This window comes from Drosophila montana, unplaced genomic scaffold (assembly GCF_035044405.1).
Source record: "Drosophila montana isolate Dmon_TW-CO22-7 unplaced genomic scaffold, ASM3504440v1 contig_896_1, whole genome shotgun sequence".
NCBI lineage: Eukaryota > Metazoa > Arthropoda > Insecta > Diptera > Drosophilidae > Drosophila > Drosophila montana.
Window position 1 is genome coordinate 420165 of NW_026999182.1, and position 27167 is coordinate 447331.

The 27167-nt window shown below is 34.5% G+C and overlaps 1 protein-coding gene across 4 annotated transcripts in view; it reads left to right on the forward strand.

The window, feature by feature from the left end:
- LOC135440159 (pneumococcal serine-rich repeat protein) overlaps positions 1 to 27167 on the forward strand; it is a 57940-nt gene that overhangs the window by 1106 nt on the left and 29667 nt on the right. For 2 of the 4 annotated variants that reach the window (XM_064699192.1, XM_064699191.1), the window contains exon 2: positions 331 to 2877. In XM_064699192.1, the coding sequence (XP_064555262.1) occupies positions 1178 to 2877 (1700 nt within the window). In that variant the 5' untranslated portion in view covers positions 331 to 1177. Of the gene's footprint in view, positions 1 to 330; positions 2878 to 24592; positions 24648 to 27167 lie in introns of those variants that run through there. The other 2 variants (XM_064699193.1, XM_064699194.1) reach the window with 1 other exon arrangement.

Sequence of the window (27167 nt, forward strand, 5' to 3'; positions counted from 1 at the left end):
AAAAAGTGTGTTTGATTAAAAATAGAAGTCATGGAAATTAAATAAAAAGTACAGTGATCGCTCGAAAATCGAAACTTCCAAAAATTAGAGAAACTGGAACCGGCATTTTATAACACTTTTAAATCTGATATTTTTAAAATTCAATGTAAAATAAATTTGCACATTTAAAAGCATTTAAACGCGGTTAAGTTTTAAGTCTAAATTTTTTTCAAATCTTAGTGTAGGATAATTCTACGTTTTTTGAGCAATCACTGTAAGCCCTAACCAAAAAAATATATTTAAAACCGCAACCCTTTCACTTCCAAAAACCAAAAAATAAAAAACTCACAGAGAATTCAAAGTGCAACAACAACAAAAACAACGAGCCAAACGAGTTTCAATAAGCCAATAAGCCAATAAACCAATAAGCAATAAGCTAAACAGACTACAAAAACAACAACAACAACAACTTTAAGCAGCAACTAGGCCCGTTAGTGCTCCGCCGTGGCCTATATTCAAAATAGATCAGCCGCAGTCGCAGCAGCCGTCGCAGTTGCAGTTGCAGTCAAAATGCTAACAACAACAACAACCACAACGACAACGACAACAGCAACAAGAACGCAGCAAAACAAGTTTTATGCTAAATAATAATAAATAAATAAATAAACGCATCGCAATACCAAAATACAAAGTCGCCTTCCAAGTCGAGAAGTTGCAAAGGTGCAAAAAAAGAAAACAAGTCGAAACGTTGCCAGCGGCAGCCATCGACTGCGCGATACCCTGTGTACAGTGTTGAAAAACAGCTGAAAACTGTACAACGTGCGCCATTTTAGATTATACATCTGGTGCCTCTCAAACTGTAAGCGCCGGTCAGTGACTTTCAAAATCGTGATTAGAAAAATAATAACAAATATTTTGGACTCGCCAAATTTATTGGTTTTTACTTTTCAATTGTGTGTGCTGCAGATTTCCAAGTTTGTGCCGCCGCCCTAGTAGGCGTGGTCAATAAATTTGTCGATAAACAAATGCGAATATACAAGGTTTTATATACGCAGTCTTTGGCATTATAAGGACATACTTGGTCCTCTGATCAATATACTCTCTATTCACATCTGTGCATAGGGTATACAAAGTGACCTAAAAATACGGGTTTTGCGCAGTGGAGCCAACAACAACAAGGCGTGAGAACTTGCCACAAATGGCAACAACAGCAACAGCAGTAACCGAAATGCAGGCAACGCTTGCGGTTAAGCGTCCCGGTCCGCCGGTGCCGCCCAGGCCCAAAACAACAGCAACAACAATGACAACAACAGCAGCAGGAGCTACGGTAGGTGCAGGGGCAGCGGCAGCAGCTGCCACACCCTGCCCGCCGCTCATACAAAAGAAGCCCACATTTGTTAGCCAACTGAGCGCAGTGGGACGCACCTTGGTCTACAAGTCGCCTTCGCTGAATCTACAAAAGAAACAGGCGCAAACACAGACGCCCACCATGGCGCTAGTTGGTAGCGCAACAGCAACGGCAACAGCAGCAGCTGCAACAGCAACAGTTGCTCCCGCAACAACAATAACAACAACAACAGTTGCTGCGCCTGCAACGGCGCCCAAGCCACCGCTAAAGCTGCGCAAAGCGCCGGCTGTGCCCACAGCCAAGCCGAGGGAGTCCGTTGTGGCCGTCGTCAGCGTGAATCGCGCCAATTCTCTAAGCGCACAGAGCAGTCCGACGCCACACAAGGACACGCGTTTGAGTCTGGGCAAAGTGGATTATGAGCGGGCGGGTCTGTTGCCCACCACACAGCCGTTGCCCAAGCCGCGGAAGATTGTTCAAATGCCGGTCGCCACGCTGGATGTGGACGATGTGGCCGCATTTGTGGCGCCGCCAGCTACGCCCGCCACCAGCATATTTAGGCGCTCCAAGACCACACTGGATGGCCCGCTGGCGAGCCAGGGAGGAGGCAGCGGCGGCAGCTTTCTGGGCGGCAAAACTGTGGAGCTAAAGAATAACCTAAAAAATGCCGCGGAGCGTCTTTTCTCGGAGATCATCATAAGCCAATCTCAGAAGCAGACCTTGGCAGATACCACCATTATAACCAAGCACGAGCGCGCCATACAGCATCAGGCGCTGCTGGAGCAGGAGCTGGCGCAGGAGCAGCACAAGCGGCAGCAGATGGAGCGAGTGCGTGAGCGGGAAAGGGCACAGGAGCAGGAACAGTTGAGCCAGGTCATTCAAGCAGCGGGCAACTGCACGCGGATAAACATAAACCCCAGCAACAGCCAAACCCAAACCCAAACCCAAATTCAACCTCAAACCAAAACCAAGCCTATCAAGACATCTGTCAGCGCTGGCAATACGCCGGAGAAGAAGCCAGCTTTCCATGAGCTGCTCATCTCGGAGCTGGCGGCCATGCGCAATCGTGCCTGCTCCCTGGAACAGTTGCCCACCAAGTGGCAGTCGCAGGACACGCCCACTAAAACAATGACGCGTCAGCGCTACAATTCAATTGAGGATGCCGACACGGAGGATGTGGATGCGGACAATGTAGAGGATGCCGATGGCGATGAGGAGGATACATTGACCTATGCCGTCAACAAATCGTTAAAGGATAATGGAAATCTGAATGGCAGCTCAACGCCACGTAAACGCTGTCCCTCCGGCTGCTCCTCAGACTCCTCGCCGTATGGCACAGAACGGTCGCAGCGAATCCGAACATCCGATTGGATTGAGGTGGGCGACAACGGCAAACAGGTTACACTCACCAGCTGTCACATCAGTCTCGAGGACTCCGGCATGGAGGATGAGGAGCGACTGGATGATATGTCATCCTCGGGCGTGGGCGATAGCTGGGATAGCGTCAAGGAGGCCGAACGCGAGAATGAGAAACGTTGTCGCAATGTCAAGCGGTGAGTCAGAAATTTCAATATTATTTCTGGGCATTTATGGGCTAGCTATAAAAATGGGCGGGCACATGTAAACAACTATATTTTAAGAGGTATTTTTTGTAATAAACTTTAATGTTTGAAGTGCCATCAACGTGAGGAATTGACTATAGATTAGAGATGAACAAATTAATGTTTCTCTAGAATATATTATCAGTTCTTTAGTATAATTAAAATACACTATACTAGGTATACAATTAGTTAATGCCTTATTTTTGGGAACTTGTTATAAAATGGATTGGTTCGGTTGGATTGCAATCATTACAAGTTATTAAATTCAAGGCGAGCAAATCATATTTTTATTTAATTTAATTTTAATGGATTGTTCCAAAATAACTATCTATTATCAATTTTGTAGTCCAACATGTGTTGGATTTACGGTTCCTCTTCCGATTTATTCCGGACAGTTTTTATGCGACATGTGTGAATCACGCGATTACACAGTAATCTTTATTCTTATATACAATAATCTTAGGGCACAGGAGAACCAGGGACAGTATTGAAATTCACTGCAAGACCATATATAGTTTTAGCAGGAAATATCACTTATTCATGTGATATGAATGGCAGAAGTGTGATAACAAGTATATTTAACATAGTTTAAGATGGGGAAAAAGGTGATCAAAAGAATGAGTGGTTCAAATACAGCAATGGTCAATTTCTTCTAGTTCTTTTCAGTTTTCGATTATAAACCAAGTTTTCAATGTCGATTTCAATGCCTTACATAACTAAAATGCTTTTGCTTGTCCCATGTATTATCCATATATAAATTTATTTTTATATAAATATATAATATAATTTCGCCTTCATGTAAACTCACATCGTGACTTTACATGTCACGAAAAATGTGGATTTTAAGCATATACGTGACCTTTAAGGAACATAAAGCAAAAAATAAAATACCCCGATTCGCATGTTTTCTGTTTGAGGTTTTGCCTGCATTTTCATTGATTAGTTTCTGGGAAATGCTGTCAAATGCCATAAAAATGCTCGTTGACAGGATCAATGTAGTGGAAGAATGAAGCATGTGCCCTGAACCTTGTACATTTTGCCTTGCCCTTTTCTTTCTGGCAAAGGACACGTGCAGAGGGTTGGGTCGGGTAATCCTCATTGTCAACGTCATTTTCCTTAATTAGTTGCGGCTGCTGTCAGACCGCTTGACAGACCCTTTAGCTTCTCCCACCACAGTCACTACCCCTGACCCTGCCTGAGGGGCGAAGGGTCGTAAAAATGTTTTTCGCCACTTGCATTATCAAGCGGAACGTAGAAAAAAAATCAATAAATGCTTGGCCCATCAACAGGAAGGCACGATAAGATAAGAGTGCAGCTATCTGGTAGATACGAATAACTGTTGCCTGCCTCTGACTGCCATTTACCTGTTGTGGAGGGCTGCTTGGGCTTAGGGGCGTGTCTGTCGCCCACAGTGCGCCTGCTTGCAGATTCGCAACATGTGTAATTTTATTTATGCGCTTACCGCAATTATTTCACCGAGTTTCACTGCGCTGCACTGACACGCTTTACATGCCCTGGGCGACCGCTTGAGATAGCTCGTATCTTACAGATACACACATACACGCACACACACAAGCACACATGTGTGTGCGTGTTGTATATGTGTGTTGGCCCATTGTCTTTTGTCTCATGCAAATTGCTGGCAACGTTTCGGTTCGGTTCGGGTTCTCTTTCAGACTTAGATGCGGTTTGAACAGCTTTGCCTGGTTTATTTATGCTATTTTTCATGTTTTTTTTTCTGCCGACTTTTGCTTCTTTATTTTGATAAATTATTGCTGACACCATTTCAAAGGTGTTGTTGCTGTGGCACGTTGCATGTGCGCGCATTACGCTCGATTGCAGTTGCGGCAACTGCAACAGCAACTGCAACATCTTGCAATATTTTCAACAACTGTCTTGCCAAGTTAGCGTCTACTTATGTCTCCTATATACCCATACATTTATTTACTTATGGATTGTGTGTTTAATTTTTCATAAATGCTTATTTCAACAATTCGAAACTCGTTTTGCAGCCACTGTGCGATATTCAAAGCGTTGTTATTATAACTGCGCATATAACTCTGTAACTCTTGCAATGTACGAGGGCAGCTCCTGGGGTTAATTGAATAAATTAATATAGATTGGTAAATTGGATCTAAGTTTGCCTTGTCTCTAACTAGACTAAAGTTATAGTTATTTAGTTAGCTGTGCCATCAGCCTTTCCATTTATATTGTCTTCTGTTCTGGACATAATTTTCCACATTATATATATATTTTTATATTTCTTAATCGTAGTTCATAACAAGTCTAATATTCTCCTTAGGATTGTATTGAAAATTGTATTTATTTAGTTAGTTGTGCCATAAACTAAACGCAGAATTTTTTAATACAGTATATTATTTTTGTTGATTTTTTAATCGTAGCTCTTATCTAGTGTAATTTTAATTTGATTTATACATTTTCTTTTAATTTATAATGTCTCCTGTTCTTATTCAACACATTTTCAGGGATATTTTAATCGTAGTAATAGTATATTCTTCAGGATTGTCTTTAAATTCCAAGTTTGAAGTTTTCGCATTTGTAGTCTATTTATTTATAAAAGTTCTTTTAGACCATAATTCCAAATTTAATTATGAACTTATGTGATCTTATGCAGTGATATCACGCGGGGACCAATGTTTGTATTGAATATATGAGAATTTTCAATTATATATTTAAAAAAAGGATTTAGTCTTTTGCATAGTTTAGGAATTGTGCACTATTTAAATATATGTATGTATATACATTTATGAATTATTTTCCCTTCTACATACATAGCTTAAGCTTATTATCTTAAAATGTAGATTCATGTCTAAAAGTTTACTTCGGAAACTAGAAAGATATGTATTCCCAATTCTGCCCTCGCGCTTATAAGTACTGTGCATATTGTGAGACGTGTTTGCGGTGTGCTCAACGCTGATTATCGTGACTCACATTGTTTGGCATTTGGCTAGCGATCACACACATAACTACGATATATATATATATATATATATATAAATATATATATATATATACAAACACACACACTCTTGCACATATAGTATTCAATATAAATGCAAATACAATTCGTATGATCGTAAAAACTCATACGCAAAGCTCTCATATGCGGGTCTTGAAGCTTGCGAAACTCACCCAAGCGTATCGTCTCCCAGAGAGTCTCTATTTGTTTCTCTGTCTGTCTCTCAGTCTGTCTCTGTCGTGCTCTTTATATTGATTAGTCATACAGTTTACGTGCGACGCAATGAGCCAAATGCTACAGCAGTTAGCTGCTTTCCAGTCAAACACAAACACAGACAATTATGCTATATCGAGTTTTTAGCATGTTCGTAAAACTTGACACCTAGAGAAAGCTGTGAAAATCTTAATAGAACATGCCAATGAATCAGCTGATCAATTCGCACACTCAAAGCAAAATTGCGTCTATGGGTTATTAGTTTTCTTATGAGTAATACCCCGTTCACATAGAACTGTTACATTGTGCACTTTGGAGCTCACAAAGAAACTCGAAAACAATTTAGCACATGTCTCAAAACCTATGCCGCATTCAGTTTATAAGTTATGCTGGAAATTACTCGTATCCTCTAATTATGCGATCATCTTGAAACTTGTAGATATTAATATTTTTTCATTTTCAGTATTTAGATTGTAATAAGCGGATGTGTGTTGTTTATGATTGGTATATTATGAAATAAATGATTAACATTTTAAACTTTTCCTTTTTGGATGATTTTGGGTATGTCCCCTTTTCCACACAAATTCATTTATTTGAGCTAAGCAAAATATAATAATAATAATAATGTGTGCTCAAAAAGGTTACAAATTGTGGGCGGAATCTCCCAAACCGCTGAAACATCTATTTATTAAGTTCTTATGTAGAGCTCTGAAAATAAGCTATAAGTAAATCGGACAAAACTTAAAACTTCACGAAACAAATCTTAGAATCGCATTTTCCACTGAGGAAGCTTTGATTTTGCAAAAAATGTAAAACATGTCTCAAATGATTTTTCATATAGATCCTTGGAAATGAATTTAAGGGCGAAACGCCACCCACCAAATCTTTGACCCCCATTTCCACCCAGGAGGAACGCATTTTTCGAAATGTGTGAAACACCCTCAAATGAATTTGAACAAAGATCTTTGAAAATAACTTTGAGAACGATCGCATGGTAAACAAAAAAGTTTCATACAAACTTTTTTCTCGATTTTTCCACACATACGGCTGGAGTTTTCCTGTCTTAAGGGGCACCTCCATCATATAAGGTAACCTCAGTGAAAATTTCAGCCTCCTAGCTCTTACAGTTTGAGCTGTGCGCTGATCACCAATCAGTCAGTACAAACAGTTTTATATATAGAAATACTGTGTACCCAAATAAGCTAAAAATATTTATAATACAAATTAATAATTTCTAATATATATATACATATCATGTGTATTAAGGCAGTATGCATTTATTCGAGCCAGTGAAAAAGGAGGAAGCGGGTGCAAATCCTAGTCTGGAGTATAAATGTGATGTCTTGACAGAAGGGCATTTTATATTTAATAGTTACTTCGATAGTTTATAACTTAATCCTTAATTAAAAATAATATGATTTCAAAGCGAAATCTAATTATTTGTGACTCGATCATACAAATTTGTTCGGTTCTTGGTCTTTATATTGTATTTTTCAGTTCGTTAAATATTCAAATTGCATCTTAAAATAAATTTTTAACTGGCAAAAAAGAGAATGTGCGAATTTGAGGTCAAAAAAACGCAGACAAATTTTGGCATATAATAAGAATATCTTTAATCTTTAATCTGAGCTTTAACTTAAAGTTTACTCTCCATTTATTATGCAATCTGTGCAGTCTGTACTAAACGAACAATTTATACATTTATAATTAGAGAAATTAATTTGATTGGCATTTAATTGACTTAAGCTTTGCCCAATTTTCTATCACATATTTGTTGTTTTAAATTCTTGTTTTTCAAATACTTTATCTTCAGGCATAAGAAATGGCAATTGGTTGCCAACAGGGCGCTCCAATTGATTTGTTAATAAAACCTACTTATAGATGCGCCTCAGACCGTCCGTGAAAGCTTTTCTATGTTCGCCCGTAACCCGCTGCCGGCTCAAAAACCAATTATCCGTCTTCACATAGCAAATCAATTTGTGAGGGGCCACAAAAAAAAAACGTATATGTGCTCATATGTGCACGTTAGGAAAAACTCTTGATGTGCTTCTTTTGTATCGCTTTCCGATGCAATTTCCTTGTGGCTTCCTCCGCTTTACCCAAAAAAAAAGAAGAAAAAAACCGAAACTGATTAAGCCATTAAAAATTCAAGCGCAAACTGTGTGCGCAGACTAACGAGCTTTTGATTAAATGATATGCTGCCCGAAGTATTTCTTTATTTTTTTTTTTTTTGGAGCATAATTTAATGCATATACGTATATATAAAGTTATAAAGTAATTTTCAATCTGAATGAACGCAGGCTGAATATGCATGATGAATAAACCAGTTTCATATACTTAAAGCGGGCAATTGAGTTTTTTTTTGTGTTTGTAAAGAAAGGTTTGTTTTCTACAATTTCCATAATTGTTAAATGTGGCACAAAGTAATTTCAGATTTCGTATCCTATTGATATTAACTGACTGTAAAGTTTCTTTAAAGTTTTATTTAAAAGCGGTAGCTGTAGTATCAGACAATTTATTTGTATGCAAAAGGCCTGAAGTTAAAGTTTTTAATTTAATGATTTATTAGTTCTTAGTTTTAAGGTGCGAAAGGTTAAAAGTTTTGACAAAAAAGTATTGAAATAAGTTAAAAGGGTATAATGATTTGAATGGTAACAAGTCTTGAAATATTTAACAGAGGTTCTCTTAGTGCCCGCGCAGTATAAAGTTGTTTGTGATAATCGATAACTTTCCGCGTTTCCGAGCAATCGATCAAAATCAATATAGAAGTCCTGTGTTTTGAGCAAATTTCATAGGTTTTAATGGCTAGAGTCACCAAGTGTGATATATAGCTTCTCCCAAGCCCCCAACCAAAAGCGCGAGCGAGAAGGTTTTAGGGTATCCCTTGTCCTGCACACCCGACTAGAGCACTCATTCTTGTTTTCATATAATATACTTATATTGCCAAACACTTTATATAGAACCTACTGCATTTACTGAATCATGTGTGTAGTTTAAAAGTATATCATGTAAATATTTAATTAAATAAAAAACATAACTGTAAGCTATGTATTTGTGCACATTTCATTAAATGATAGATAAGAACAACAAAGAAATTCATTTCTTCTGCCCAGTTCAAAGCACTTCCAATGCTCGAACAGCGCACAGCAATTATTCGTATTGGTAATTGGGAATGTGGCCACATTAGAGCTGTTCTATCATTAGTTTTCACTTTGCATTTTCCCACTTCCCCATTGAAAACGGTTTTTGGGTCCTACACGCTAAGTGCAAGTCGTGGTCGGTCATTGGCATTTAAACTGGCAACTTCTTGAATTCATTTCATTTGGCAATTGGTGGGCCCATTTCTCGTTGCTGTTGTTGTGCGGCTTTTCACTTGCCCATTAAGGAAAAACAAACGTGAAAATACTCAATTCAATCATAAATTTTTCCAGCCCCTTCCCCCTGCCTTCGTTCGGCCCGCTTGCCCGCTTGCGATAACAATGCTGTAATTTGGCGCGCAGTTTTGTTTATCTAACTAACTCCAATGCAATCCGATGTCGACAATTGCGCCGTGGCGTCCCCTTTAATTGAAGTGCGCCTTTTGTGGCTTTCATTGCACTTTTACTCAGATACTTATGTACATATCTCGATCTCTATACATACTCCATATCTAGCTGTGTGTATGTGTATGCGTGTATTTTGTATTTATGGAGATGTCTATGCCCGATCGATGCGGCACGTCAATGGGCGATTAACAAACCGAATTCGTGCAAATAATTAAAGGGGCTGCCCGCCTGCTGCCTGTTGCCAGATGCCAGTTGCTAGTTGTGCAGCATAAATTCAGTGGCAACCACTGTGCAACACGCTGGCAACGCTGTAATTACACGACTCAGGCAGCGACGCATGCGCCGACATTTTTATTGCCGCTGTTTGAGGATGTGGCACAGCAGCAACAGCAACATCAACAGCAACAGCAATAACAACAACAACAATAACACAATAAAGCATAATCCAATTTGCAAAGCAAATCCATAGCCAAGAGACTCGTGAGTGTGAGAGAGAGAGAGCAACAACAACAACAACAACAGTCACAGTTTTCTATTTATTTTATGCAATTTGCCATTTTCCTTTTTGTTTTTGTTTTTTTTTTTTATAGTTTTTTTACCCCATAAAGGTAAAATGTGTGCAAAGGGTATCCAAAAGTTGAGCAACTCTGAAGAAGCGGATCTTTTTGAATGCATTCCTTTTTTAATTGAGTTTGGATTTCAACAGTTCTTCAAATGATATAGATATGGTCTTATGATATAGTCTTATTATAACGAACTACCGTATTTGTAAAATATTTCTTTTAATTTATTTAAATTTAATACAAATAATTTTGTACTCTTTTTTTGAAGGCTTCCAGAAAGTGAATTTTGTTATTCACCAAAAAAGCAATAAAAAGACCAAAGAAATGGGAAAAGAGTTCACAATAACTATTAAAACATATTTTTTTCGTTAATTTTTTTATTTTGTTTATCAATTATTTCCTCTATTACATCCATATTTCATTATTGTTATTATAAAATTAATTTTTTTTTATTTTTATTATAATTATTAATATTTATTATATTATTATATATTATAAATTATTATAAATATTATTATTGTTATTATTGTTATTATTGTTATTATTATTATTATTATTGTTATTATTGTTATTACTATTATTGATTATTAATTATTATTATTATTATTATTATTATTATTATTATTATTATTATTATTATTATTATTATTATTATTATTATTATTATTATTATTATTATTATTATTATTATTATTATTATTATTATTATTATTATTATTATTATTATTATTATTATTATTATTATTATTATTATTATTATTATTATTATTATTATTATTATTATTATTATTATTATTATTATTATTATTATTATTATTATTATTATTATTATTATTATTATTATTATTATTATTATTATTATTATTATTATTATTATTATTATTATTATTATTATTATTATTATTATTATTATTATTATTATTATTATTATTATTATTATTATTATTATTATTATTATTATTATTATTATTATTATTATTATTATTATTATTATTATTATTATTATTATTATTATTATTATTATTATTATTATTATTATTATTATTATTATTATTATTATTATTATTATTATTATTATTATTATTATTAATTATTATTATTATTATTATTATTATTATTATTATTATTATTATTATTATTATTATTATTATTATTATTATTATTATTATTATTATTATTATTATTATTATTATTATTATTATTATTATTATTATTATTATTATTATTATTATTATTATTATTATTATTATTATTATTATTATTATTATTATTATTATTTATTATTATTATTATTATTATTATTATTATTATTATTATTATTATTATTATTATTATTATTATTATTATTATTATTATTATTATTATTATTATTATTATTATTATTATTATTATTATTATTATTATTATTATTATTATTATTATTATTATTATTATTATTATTATTATTATTATTATTATTATTATTATTATTATTATTATTATTATTATTATTATTATTATTATTATTATTATTATTATTATTATTATTATTATTATTATTATTATTATTATTATTATTATTATTATTATTATTATTATTATTATTATTATTATTATTATTATTATTATTATTATTATTATTATTATTATTATTATTATTATTATTATTATTATTATTATTATTATTATTATTATTATTATTATTATTATTATTATTATTATTATTATTATTATTATTATTATTATTATTATTATTATTATTATTATTATTATTATTATTATTATTATTATTATTATTATTATTATTATTATTATTATTATTATTATTATTATTATTATTATTATTATTATTATTATTATTATTATTATTATTATTATTATTATTATTATTATTATTATTATTATTATTTATTATTATTATTATTATTATTATTATTATTATTATTATTATTATTATTATTATTATTATTATTATTATTATTATTATTATTATTATTATTACTATTATAATTATTACATTTATTTTGTATTATTACTGTTTTTTCATTAATCCAGATCAGTTTGTAGGGTATTTTTTATTTGATTTCCCCACTAGTTTCTATTTTTATTATTTATAGGTTTTTTTGCATTTGTAATCGCAATCGTATTGGAAGGAAGCCGCTAATGCGCATTTGAAAATATGAAATGCCTGAATTTAAATCACACAACTCTCAACTCACAGCTTCGGCTCGATTTTACTGCTTATAGCTCTTAAATATATTATTATGCCAATAATATAATTTATCATATGTGTCCATATATACATGTGTGTGTGTGTGTGTGAGTATCTGTCTCTGGAGGCTGTCGGACGCGTCGTTTCCTATGTTCGCGCTGTGGATAAAATGCAAATTGTAAATTGCATCTTACAGATGCAGTTTTCTTATGCCTGTGCATAAACGCAGTTATATACACTACACACACACAGTCACAAAGCTGGCTAAGCAGTCGGCATCGTGGATTATAAAATAAATTCAATCAAAGCGAAAGCAATTGCAACACTCGCAACAGGCGGCAGCAGCAACAACAACAACAACAACAACAACAACAGAAGCAACTGCAATGCGGTCACCCGACTGCCTGCTGTTATTGTTGCTGTTGTAGCTGTTGCAACTTTATTTTCATTTAATTGCATAACTGAGCAACAGTTGTCCGTTGTCAAGAATTGCCAACCAATTTCCGCACCGCACACAGCATAAACACCTTAGCAGTTCATACTGAGCCAATCAGATTCTAAATATTTCATAACTTTTGTAATTCCCAATGGAAACTTTGGCACTCACTTGAAGTCTTATTCCTAGACTATAAGCTTTCATAACTTTATCGTAACTAACGAGTTTTAGGCTGGGACACATTTTTGTCATAATTACAACTCTTCTTTGCTTCTGCATTTTACATTTTGGCATTTAGAAAAATAATAATAATATCAATAATATTAATAAAAATATAAATTATAATAATAAAAATAATAATAATAAAAAAATATTATAATATAATAATAATAATAATATTAATAAGAACAATAAAAATATAAATTATAATAATAAAAATAATAATAATAAAAAAAATATAATATAATAATATTAATAAGAACAATAACAATAAAATTAATAATAATAAATGAACTCAATATTAATTGATGAGATAAGGTTTTCTAATATAATAACAAATAATTTAGGCATGGAAACCTTCCCAAACCTTCAAGCGAAATTTTTCTTACATTCTTTTAAAGTTCTATAACTTTGCCAAAACTAAACCGATATTTATGGTTGATAGCATTTTGCCTTGCTTTATTTTCTAGATTGACTTTAATTTAAAATTTTTAATGCCATTGACACAAATATTCTTTGCTTTGCCAAAGTTAAAGTTTTAGTCGCATCGATGGCTTTTCTTTGGGCTCTTCCAACTTTTACTTTTCAGCGGATGACTATAATTCAAAGCAAACATGGGCGTCGCTCTATGCGCGTCATCATAAGAAATATGTTCAAATTTACTAGGAATTAAGTCCCACCCATGCACCCCGCCGCCCCTGTCTATGCAACATTCCGTCCGTTTGCTATAATTTAAGCTAAAAGTCTTAATTTACATGCTTCAAACATTTTCAGCCATAAGTTTGCTTTTCTTTTCATTTTGTACTCTCTCGCTGCACATTTTCAGTTTCGTTTGACTTTGCGATTTGTTTCCTTTGAAATGCGCTGCGCATGCGCAGCTGCTAGAGCGAGGGGCTGCCTAGCTTTGACTGGGGGAGGGGCCGGTCCCATAAACATTTGCAAATGATTATTAAAAACGAAACGAAAACTGTGTCGTAATAGCGTCGACAACGCGAAAGGCAACTCCAACTCTAAATCCAGCCTCAACAGCGACTCGACGAACAGAGACTCTCAATTTCCAAGCATAATTTTCTGGGAATTGCAACAGCAATAAACAGCAGCAAACGGCAACAGCAAAAACAAAAACAACAATCGAAATGTGCCTCTAGCCAAATGCAGTCGCAGTTGGGTTTATTTGCTTCTTTATATATCATTTGCATATCGGTATATTTACATGGAAATTCTTAGATCATAACTGTAGCAATAACCATTTTCTATGCCAAACATTATGCGGTCTCTAAGCCAAGGGTTTCCTTATGCCACTTCAACCGGAAATACTCCGCTGCCCACCAACAGCCTGGCCTCGTATTTGTGCAGCTAAAACAACATCAAAATTTCGAGTGCTTCCTTAACGAAAACGTTGACAAACGAGCAAGACAAATAATGTTTGGTTCAAGAAATAGATTTCATTTGACAGCTGGTCAGTGGCGGGTTCTTCTCTATTTTTAACTTCATTCCATTTTGTTTGCTTTATTTTATCTAGAAGAAGGGGGGGGGGGGGTAGGAGGGGGTTCATGATTGATGAAGTGCTGAAAATTAAAAATGTTATATTTTACGCACTAACTAAGTAGTTTTTTTCATATTTTTAAAGTCATTAAACTAAATTCAAGGTGAGGATTTGATTGAGATTTCATAATAATATTCTTGCAGCACTGATCAGCCTGACCTTAAGTTTTTTCCATACGCTTCTGGGCATGGGTTGATATGGGTTGTTTGAATTTAAAGTTTTTAAAGCTATGCAAGTTATTTTATGCTATATTTAGTAATAGTCGGATAAGTCTATAATTAAGTTGTATAGTAGTAAAAAAAAAAATATATATATACATAGTTTCAAAAGCTATCGTCTGGAGACTTTGCATAGGTCCGTCTATCTGTTGGAGGAAGTAGTTATGTCGGAACCGGCCAGATCTGTTTATAAAGATGTCATAGAAAGGATCGGTCGCAAAGTAGGTTCCTGTATAAAAAAAACTTTTTCTGTTCAACAATAAAGCTGGACCAAACCCGACATTTATTAGTTTCACTGTACTGCTTATATATGAGCCAAAACCTATCAAGAACGCGTTAAAATATTATATAGCTCAAGAGGAAATCGTGTGAAAAATTAGTTTTCTTATGACAAAATAATCTGTTTGTCAAGATATTCTTAACAAATTAAGCATTTCTGCAAAACCGAAGGGCAAATGTAAGGGTATTATCTTTACCTTCGCTATATTCTATAAAAACTACTCTGTTAGTCTTAGGCCATAAATCCTTTTCTTCGTGGCAGACATAAATATGTCGTAGAGTCTAAAGATATCATAAATGAATTCTCCAGGTCTTTTTTTGGAGATCAGAAGAGCTAAGGACACTACATTCTATTGAAGTTATAAATAGAGTTTATTTCATTTCTTTATAGCCTCCCCTGACTTCTACAATATTGAAGAATATTTTTCTAATTGGTATGCGAAAAACTAGAAAAGTCAAATGGAGTGGAAAACTCAATTGAATGCACAATTTTCTAAACAGATTGTTAAAGACTTAACCCACCATCAATCATACTACAAGGTTTTGCTATCTATTAAGATCTGTTGATTTCTCAAAATCCCACACTCTGTGCACCTGAACTCAGGATCAACTGTGGGCTGTGCGAATCATTACACAAAAGCCATCAATTGAAGCTAATGAATCAGAATTGATTTTAATGATCAGCAGCATTCATAATTCCAAATACAATTTGGCCGCAACGTGCAATTCTCGGGCCAAACATTACCCCCCTTTGCCCATGTCTGCCCTGTGTGGGCTGTCTGCGTTGGGTCCATGGTGCGAACAAATGTAGGTGTATTTATTTTTTTTTTTTACCACAAAGACACGAGCATGGATTCAAGCCAAGTTTAGACTAATAACACAGAAATGTAAAATCACGCAAAGCAATCATAAATTATGAACACTACGAAAGGCTGTGGAACTGCGCGAACTGAAGCCAAGTCCAACTCTAAGACGTTAGCCAGTGCCTGTGCCTCACGTGGCTGTCATTCAGTCATTCATTCAGTCAGTCAATTGTTGCTGTGGCGGCGTTGTAATTATGATGAGTGCCACTCGCTGCCAAAGATACACACACCAGATTCGTTTGCCCGAGAGTGTGAGAACCGTTAAAGTATGGCAAAGCGACTCTAAGCTGAACAACTGACTGACGCACTGACTGACGGACTTTTTGACGTACTGTCTGGCTGACAAGTGCTGGCCCTCTGTCTGTTTCAGCTACCAAAATAGTTTTAGATGATGTGACAGAAATGCAGGTTGAACGTGCCGAAAAGCCCAAAAAACAACGGCTAACAGAAAACTATAACCTACAGACCGCCGAAGCTAAAATACCCTTACAGCTAAACAGCCGATTTGGTTTTTATTGCTGTACTATATCAGCTGGTTGACGTACATCATAAAGCACACATCATTTTTGAGTTTGATGTGGAAAAACATTTAAGTTGTTCATATAATAGATTACATTTTGACCGAGTAATATATATACTAATATGATACGATATAATAGTCCGATATTAAAAAGATTTTGCTTCTATATTGGGAGCACAGAGAAGTAAGTTTTTGTAAATATTTATTTATGAAAACTTTCCTCCTATGATAGCTATTGTGTATTATAAGTTTTCTTATAATTAAAGAGCTTCCAATCATCTTTTAATCAAACTCTTAATTGAAGAGTTTTGGAAATTGAAAAAGATTTTTAAACATAAAATACATTAGCAAACTCACTGATCCTAAGGAAAGTTTATGATTTAGTAGTCAGATTTTGATAAAATGTCATAAAATATTGCATTTTAAGGGTCCTAACATAATTGTAAATAGTAAAAAAAAAAAATACTCCGCACAAAAGCTTTGATAACGTCTCTTGCTTTAAAAGCCATATGATCTTGTTGGCGGATCGACTCCGAAAAATATATTTTTCGCACCAAAAAAAGGATGTGTGTCAAGTCAATATCGACTCGACTCGACACTGCTGAAGAGTATATTATTTTCATGGCCAGGAAATCTCTCCTTTTATGAGTTACACATTTCGTGACAAAATAAAATCACCCTAAGCAAGAGTATAAAGAGACAGCTCGAAATAAGTAGCACAAAGTGCGCGCAGTGTTCAACTCTTAAGTCTGGTTACGGTTATGGGTTATGTCGTCTAAAAGTCAGTTCATTCAGTCAGTCAGTCAGTCAGACAGTCTCTCGTCTGCTGTTCTATGTGAAATGTAAGTTCCTCATAATCATCATAATTGCTAAGCATCTGACACTTTACTGTAACTGATTGTAACTTCCAGTTGGAGCTACCAGCTGAGAGTGCTTACAGTGACAGTTGCTGATCTGTTTTATGGGCTTGGGTAGGGAATCTTACTCTGTGTGTGTGAATTGTGTGTGAGCCGTCACAACACACACACGCACACAATAAAGTTTCAGATTCTTCAAGATTTCAGCGCTTAACGGTACTTTGCCTCTTTGTTTGGGGGCCTGTTCTATGCAGCATTTTCCAGCTGTACAAATATTTGGCTTTGTATTAGCTTTGGGCCAAGTGTAAAACCGCTGCAACTTTCTATACGAGTTTTTAACGCTTTTAAAACTGAGCTTTTTTTTTCTTGGTTTGTTTGTACAGAATATAACAAAGTTTTTGTAGCCTTTTTTCAATTTGGTGAAATATTCGGTTTCTACTTTTTTAGAAAAAATATTAAACAATGTCTTCTGATCTGTATATGGAAATAGAAAAAATATATCCCAGGTGAGTTTATTAACATTCTCAAACAATTCACCAGATCTTAAATAGATAACACAATCTATATGTATGAGTTCAATCGGTATTATATTGGAAATAATTGGTTTGGAAAACGTACTTATGTTTAAGTCTGCACTATGTATAGAGAATACAAGTTATCCTTGCTTAGGGTACTCAATGGTTTTGTGGCTGTAGTAGTAGATTTCCCCTTCTCCTACTAAGGCAAGAAGAATTTAAGTGGGAGTCCATGTTCTTATATTCATTTTTTTTAAGATACAAGTTTTTTGATATATCTCTTTTTTTTCAATAACATCATTAAGTGTATTCTGAAAATTACAATAATTTTTTTGAAAACTTAAATAAAACTTTCTTTCTAAAACTTATGCTTATGTATATGTATATTAAATTAGGTTGTTTCTGAACTTAAGCTGTAATTCAGGTCATTAATAATCGATCTTCTATTATGTTTTATTTTTCAATTCTCTCTTTTTCTTTTACAACTTTTGTATTGAAACTTTATAAGCCGCAGGTTGCTACTGAGATTTAACAACGATTAAATAACACAACTTATAGGACTTAGAATCTTATATAAGCTTTGAGCGTAGGACGTACAGGCGGGAGGTCGCCGGCTCAAATTCAACAGAAACTCTTAACTTTTATATTTGTTGAAAAAAAAAATACAAAAATTCATAGCCTTGCCAAATGAGCATAAATTTGTATATGAAATTATGTTGTTTCTAACGTAAGCTATAATTTGGGTCATTATTGATCTATCTTCCATTATGTTCTATTCTTCTATTCTCCCCTTTTTTTTACAACTTTTGGCACTCTTAATTTCTGATTGTTTAAATGTCGGCTCAATTTGATTGTTCTTCGTTTTTCAGAGTTATTAAAGACAGCTGGATTCTTGTTTGACTATACACAATTCCTTTCTATCTATTTTCTCGTTAACTTTATCAATCGATTCGTTTCCCGTTCCCACAAAGCGAAAACAAACGTACTTTAAATTGATGTGGACAAGCGTATAATTAATTTTTTGTTTTGGCCATTTTCTATTATATAGCCTGGCATTAGATAATTAAGCGATTTTCAGCTGAACTTTGCAAATTTTATGCAAACTCATCGACGTGAGAAAAGCAACGAAATAAAAACTGTAAATTTGTAAAAACCGAAAGCTAAAGAAAAAAAAAACAGCAGCAGCTGTCGCAGATGCGGAAAAATTGGCCAACTATGTGAGCGGGTACCCGTGTCTGGGGCGACCTGGAAGTGGACTTGGATGTGGATGTGGATCTGGACGCACATGCGCGTAGGCAGCCCCGACTGTCTAACTGACTGCCTGGCCGACTGGCTGGTTGGCCTGGCTTATATAAACCCACATGACGATACAATTTGTGTTTTTATTTTGTAGTAGTAGTAGTAGTTGTTGTTGTTGTTGTGCTGTTGCGTTAATTTATAACATTAGCCATGTGTTTGGCTGCCCAAAAATGAAGCGAAAAGAAAATTGTCAGAAAACTGAAGCCGCTTACAAAATGCGGCACAGACTTGTGACGAGCAGAGAGCACCACCGCAGCACCACTTGGCCATAAGTGTGTCTGCGTGTGTGTTGGCCCATTGGACTCGCTGAAGTCGCAAGTCGCAGCTACCGGAAGCAATTCGCCACTTAATGCACTTGAGCTCACAGTTTTGCGCTACAAATTTGAATTTAAATTTCAAATTTTTGTATTTTCGTATTCAGCTTTGGCCAGGCTAGATTCCGGCTTGCGAGCGAGCTACTCCACTTGCTAGCCGGTTTTTGTTTGCTCGAATCTGGCTGGCAAATTCCTAGCTGAACCCGGCTAACGATTGCCTATCTATCTATTTGTATCTTAAATAATGTTTTGTATCTCTGCGCACTTGTCTCACCTTTTGCTTTGTTTCTTTTCTTTGTTTCGTTTTATTTTGATTTTTTAAAATTTAACTCAAGTGCTTTTGGCTCAATTGAACTTTATGAGTTGGCTATGTATTGCCCGAAAATAGCAGCAACGGCAGCAGCTGCTGCTGCTGATTTGTATCTCATGGATACAAAACGAAACTATGCAGTCAAGTGCGCGCATTGCTCAAGTTTCCTGCTCCAATCGGCCACACTGACTGGCCAAGTGCTTTGACTTTTGTCTAGCCCTTGTTGTTGCGGCATTTCACTTGGCTTAGAAATCGCTCGTTATTAGCCAAATATTGTGCACAGCGTTGCCAAACTATGAACGATGATTTAAGCACTTCAGATTTGGCAATAAGGCTCGAAAACAACCTGTCGAGCTTTTGCAATTTTGATTTGAAGTTAAGAGAACTATGTTGCGTCAGGGTTAAAGTTATTTGATATGTGCATTTAACCAATCTATAAAGATAAATAAAATAGATAGAAGAATACGTTTTCTTTTGACTGATATTATTATAATATTAAATAGAGAGTTTTCGGCTTTGCAACATTTATTTTTTCTTACTATGAATCAAATCTTGCATTGAATTAGTTACTGAGGAAAAAACAATAAGCCAATATTCAAAGCAAGGCTGAAAAAACAAGATTTTAATCAATCGTGAGATTCTTTAAACCAAAAAAATATAATTGAGTAAAAGCACCGAACCCAAAGGCAAGTCATTAATCCCGTTAATATGTTTTTTTTTTGTTTTTCTGTCCTTGATGTGAAATAAGGTATAAAACGTATATTTGAGTTATAAATTTAAAAGGGCTTACAAAAATACTTACTATTATGCTGCTTTAGCAGTCATCAAAATGTGTTTAATACCAAGGTATTAACTTGATTTTCCTTGAAAATATATTTCATTGTCACAAATACCCTTTTTAACGCATACATTTTTGGTTTTCAACAAATGTATAATATAAATATATACTTGATATAATGCAAATACATAAACAATATAGGTATTAGCTTGCATTATGAATGGGTAAACAAAATATTAGCTGGATTTTTTTGCATTCAACTTTTGTTGCTTTTCGTATTGAATTTTTAAAATACATTTTATATTTTACCTTTTAGTTATGGTATTTTCGTTGTGCATAATACACGTAAATAATTCACCAAGCATATTTGATATATTACCCAGACGACTTTCGCTTTTGTCTAGTCAAAAAAAAAAAAAAACCAGGTAGTTTCTAGCCCAAAAAACCAAAAACCCATCGACCCAACGTTAAAAGCCAGCGATGACAAGCTGCATAAATTAAGAAAACCCCCCGCCCTGCTATTCGCAAAGGTGTTGGCCACATTTCTCGATGTCTGTTTGGCTTTTTGTTGTAGTTTTTGTTGTTTTTATTTTTTGGTTAGTTCTACTAATCAGAAAACCGAAATCAAATTTCGCTTTTCGTTGGACTCGAAAGAGAAACCCGAAACGAATCGTATGGAACGCAGGTCACCGGACTAAACGAAATTTGTTCGTATTTGGTTAACCAAGCCAACTGCTTATTCTCTCCCATTCCTCTTGGCTTATTTGCATCTGATTACTGTGAGTTGTTTATTTAGAGATTTCACAAATGAGACGAAGCCAGCTTAGAAATCAACTCTTTACAAAATTGGCCCAGAAACCAGCCCAGAAACCTAGGGTGTATAACCCAGTGCACGGCTATTTTGCGTATCATTGAAATGAAAGCGAATGTTATATGAAATGAGTGTGTAGAAAGGTGGGGGCGTTGTACGTGAGAGGCCCTGCATATAAATCCGCTGATAGCATTTCATTTATGGCTATGAAAGTGCATTCAATTTCAGTCACAACACACAAAACTGAGCTTGACCCTCTTTCTCAGCGTAGCTCGTTAAATGTTTTTGTTATTGTTTTTGCAATTTTTTTTTTTTTGTTAGTACACTTGAATTGGGTATGTCTCTGTTGGCATTAAGTATATATATTCTTAACCTGCATCAAAAGCCGCATCGTTATAGCTTTATCTGCTTATGTATAAGCAAAACTTTCAGTTTTTGTTGTAGAGTCGACGAGATTGGATAACTATATCATAAAGCTGTCAAGGGATCGATCGTTGATTTTGAAAACGTTAAACTAGGAAAATCTAAACATCGAACAGCTTTATTATTTCGCTCCAATAAAAGAATCGATTGAGAAACAAGTTTTTGTATGGAAGACTTTTCAGTTTCTTTAAATATCTTGACTAAACTGAACAGACATTAATTTCCCTATTTTAGGAGCGAGGATCAATCTGTCGAAAATAAAGCCTTGTAATAAAATACTTCTGAGAAAGGGTATTTCATTTTCGTCACTCTAAAGAGATCTGCTTATATTTTTCTTGCTGGTTATTTACCATTTAACGCACTCGTCATTTGGCTTTTGTTATGTGCAAGGTCTTACCCAAATTACCTGGCAACAATTTTTTAGGCGACTTCTCAGTTAATTAGCGCTTTAGCTGCTATCTCTTAGAACACAATGGTTAAATTATGGCCCATTAGAGTGCGACCCCCTTCCCAGACCCCCTGCAACCAGCTGGCATTGAAAGATTTGAGATCCATTGTGGGATTTGTTACACACTTTACTCACGCAGCGGCTTTCTGTTACCAAGTTGAGCTGTGAGCTTTCGTACTGAAGAGTTTTTTATAGTTAATATTCTTAGTGCAGCAGCAGCTATTGTGACCTGATTTAGACTTTGGAATCGGTTGAAAATTCTTAATAAAGTCATACAGAGCGAAATAAAGTCGTGCATCTGCGATTCTATAAAGTACATATACAAAGTCTAGATTAGACAGTTGGTTCTCGTATAGTATATGGATAAGGAATATTTCACTTTTTCAAAAATGGAAATACCGCATATTTTAATTTAAGCTTCTTTCTTTGTGTTCTTAGGAATTATTTTTGAAATTTTATTAAGAGTTTGAGATTTTGGGTTATATAAATTATGCTTAATGCCCGTTTACGGTGACCTTATTAGCACTGTGAACCTGATCAAAGCTGCTTTCGTCTTGAACCTCTGGTTCTCTCTCTTCACACAAATATCAAAGAATACGTCAAGCTCTTTGGATTAATCAGACAATGAACTGCGAGCCCATTTGATTTGTTGGCCAAAAAAAATAATGAAGCTAAAACCATTATTAAGCCAACTTCATAAACGTTTTCATTTCTGGGTCAACTATTGATATTATGATCACGTAGCTTGGTTTGGCGAGAAATCGCCCCGAACCGACTCGAATTGCCACTGGCTGAAAAGGCATTTCAAGATTTATGACAACGTTGCCAGCAAAATGGCGCCGTTGTTGCTGTTGTTGTTGTTGTTGGCGCTGTTGCATTCTTTTGAGTCGCAGCGCATCCCGTTCATGCTCCCATTTACCACCTGCGCGATTGCCTGCACTATTTTCGGTGATTCGCCGCTGTGTGGTGAACCACTCGCCGTGTCTCTGGGCGGTGCGTGCACCGCTTTTCCGAGTTTATTTTTAAAAAATGCGACAACGCGCTCCCAATTCGTTTAGCTTCCCGCACACGGGGCAAGGGTGATGGTCTCGTATGTATTTATTATTTTTCTTTTTGTTGTTTTTTTTTTACATTTTTTATTTGGTCTGTTTGTCGACGCTGTCGGGGAACTAAACAAATTTGATGGCATCCACCTCCTCGTCATCGTCATCAACATGTTTAACAAATTTTTTGTTGAATGAGCATTGCGTTGTGCCCGATTTATATTTTGCCCCAGTGTCGTCGCATGTTCTGTGAGGTTTTACCCTTTCGCTCAGTGAGCGGAGAGTAGGCGGTGGCATAAATATGATGTACTACATAGAGAAACAACGTGTTATATTTGTTATTATCTCTATAAATAGATGCAGTAGCGGCTGTCGACAATCGGTATAGGGTGGCCAAGTCATAGAACTATAGTTATTGATCGGCCAAACTACACTGGAATAAAAATATTACAAAGATGGTTACATTTGCGCGAGCTTCGAAATTTCTCGACCGAGAAATTGTCCCTAAAAATTCCCTAACTTTTGATACAAATAATTAGAAAATGTAAAGAACAGATTTTGGAATGCATGATAAAATTCTTCTTTATATAAAAAAAAAATTAGTCTGGATTCTAGAACTTCAGTTCTTTTGGCACTTAATTTTTTTTCAATAAATGTAGACTTAATTCAAAAACTTGAGAGTATACAACTAAATAGATGACTTTAAAAAACCTGTTTCCTATATTATCTGTAAACATAATGCATATGTATTCGCTAGATTTGATGCTCTCCCCAAAACTCTATTAAACTAGCTTTATCTCATCACGCTTTATTGATTTTTTTCCACCTTAATGATTTTCCAACCCTTTAAATGCTCAATCAAACACTTCATTTAGTTTGAGATACTTTTCTATTTACATTTCTTTTGATTATCTCTCACATGCATCGGGCGACACACCCTGTTTGTTATTTTATTTTTATTAAATCAATACACGCATTTCTTATATATTTTTATCTTTGTCTTGGATTTTCTAATTTTCTCAGCTCTTTTAGCAGTGCTCTGCATCTACATTCAAATATACCTAAATATATATACATATATGCATCTGATAGATAGAGCTGTGCGCCTTTTGTATCTTTTTCGTATCTTTTCTGCTCGGCGCGAGAGAATGACTCGGGAGATATTCGACGTGGCAAAAAGTCGCCAACGTTTGACTTTTAGTAGCACGCGAATTTCTCAGCGCTATCAAAGCCAACCAACAAATTCTCAGTCAAAAAAAAATAAAAACAGACCAAATCCAAAAGCGGCATTACAATAAAAAAGCAAATTATATGTTTATAATTCCCATATTGTTTTTACAAATTATAATTAGTGAGTACGCGTCAAAAAGCCTCAGAACACGGCGCGATCAAAATATTTACGCAGCACTTGTTATTGTTGTTGTTGATGTTGTTGTTGTTGTTGTGTGTGCTCTGTGTGCGTTCTAAAAACAAAACGAGGCTGCATAACAATTAAAAATAATTGTGTTGTATATGAAAAAAAAAGATATCGAAAAATATCATTAAAATGTTGCTATGCCTCGCAAATGCGGCTAAAGAACTGAGCCAAAACGTTCGGTGCCAGTTCGAGTTCCGAATAGAGATCTGTATAAATTATATAGTCGTCGTTTAGTTTTTGGAAAAGAAAATGTGTTTTTCCTTCTTAATTAATAACAAAACTGTATTCAAACAACATTCAAAGCTGTGCCTACTTACATATATGTGTATATATAATCGTTTATACGTTTATTTTAGAATGTGCCTATACCTCAAGAAATGTCTATATATATACATATAATACTCATGTATATATAGCAAAAGTTATTTGTGCTGACCTTAAGCGTTGTACTGCCTGCACGTGGAAAATCTTACATATGTAGTTCTATGTTATGAGCATTTGTGCCTGAGCTTAATAGCTTATCTTTGCCTTAACTCCATCTACAGCGATCCAAGTGTCATATCATATTTGTGGAAAGTGGAAAATAGAGACATTTATTCTGTTCTTGTTATCATTTTTATTAGCTGATGAGAATTAAGCAACTGATTTTTAGTGGTTTTCTCATGCTTTAATTTTGTTCTTGTTCACAAATCGGTTTAATAGTCTTTGAAGTCTACGCTAAGCTAAAGCGTATCGCTGAGAAATAAAAGAGTTGTTATAAAACTTGCAGCGTTCTACCCAAGTACTGAGTATTTGGAAGAAGAGAGAAAATATATATATTTAGGTCATCATAATAAGTACTTAAAGTTCTCAATTATTGTCGTTATTTTACGAGCTAGCACTAGAGCTACATTCTTAGTGCATTTCTTATAATTATAAACTTTCTTTTTTGTTTATTTTGATATGTTTAAGATTTGACGATTTTTGTTTGCTCTTAAGAATTAAGAGAGTGGCTGTAAAATGTACTTTGCTATTTAAACAACTGTTTCAGAAAATGTTTGCTATCTGCGGCAATTTTGAATATAAAAAATTATTATTTACCTTTGAATATTAGATAGCATATATTTGGATTTTGAAAAGATCTTAAGAATCTTAAGATTTATCGAACAACTTATGCTTCTACTTAAACAATGTTCTATATATTTTATTCTGTTTATACCATTCGAAGTATTAAACAACTGGAAGCTTATTTCATATCAGATAAATATTCCCCCTAAAGTCAAGAGGAGATTCTAAGGGATACACAAATACTGAGGAAACGCTTTCAGTTCTTACAAAGCTTGTGTACATGGGCTAATAACTGTACTGAAAAATGACTTTCCTTATTCTTATTCCATGACGTAATACAAAAATTATAATGTCCATACAAAATTCTGGAAGTTCCAATATGATTCTTCATATAGTTACTTCTTCTTCATACATATTATATCTTAATACTCGTGTTTATTGCCTTTTGTTACGCCCACTCTAAGCTAGCTTCAATCAGACAGTTCAGTCCATACGAGTCCGGTTCAGTTTTGTTTAAGCCATTTTTGTATGCTTGAGCTAATTAATTAAAATATTTAAAAATTTTTAGCGCGTAGGTCGACCAACTGCAAAAAGGCGTCACCGTTGCCATAAAAAAGTGGCTGCAAACAGTTGCTATCAAAGCAGAAATCTTCATTTAGAAACCGCCAATACCCATATAGAGCTGATCAACTGATCAGACTATAGATAAATCAATATTAATACTCGCTTAAATAGTATAATGCTTGTCTGGTAAGACCCCCGAGTCATTAAGTATTGGGGGCTAATGAACTTGCCATATGAATATGAAGTAATCAGCCAGTTGGACGAGACATAAATAACAACAACAACACAAAAACTATGCCCTGTATTTAAAGCAAAATTTTCTAATTTAGGCTTAATTAATAACAGTGTACTGAAGCCCTGCATGCTGTTGGTTTTGCTGACATTTCGCTGCTTAAGAGCAAATGCAAATATATCTGAAAAGTGCCTTTTACCATAATTATCTGTGCACACTAAGTCAGGTGAAATTTCAGGTGCACGCTGTGGAAATGTCGGCGCCAGTCAGTTGCCAAATTAACTGCATATTGTTTACGGCTCATGCCGTGCGCCACACAGCAGGTTGTTTTTGTTTTTCTTGCTAATCAACCAGAGTAGGGCAGGAATGCCACACACATATAAAGATATATATACTCGTTAAAATGTACATACATATCTTTACCAGTTAGCTGACAAGTTGGCGCTGCGAGTAAAGCCGTAAATCAGGAAAATAATTTTAGCTTTCCTGCTCCATTTTTTTTATCGTAATGTCATGCGTGTACAGAGATTTCATGTGCTTTTTCATTAGCTTTTTCATCATGTACAGACTCCATATCGTTAGTCTTTATGCGAGATGGATAAACGTTAATT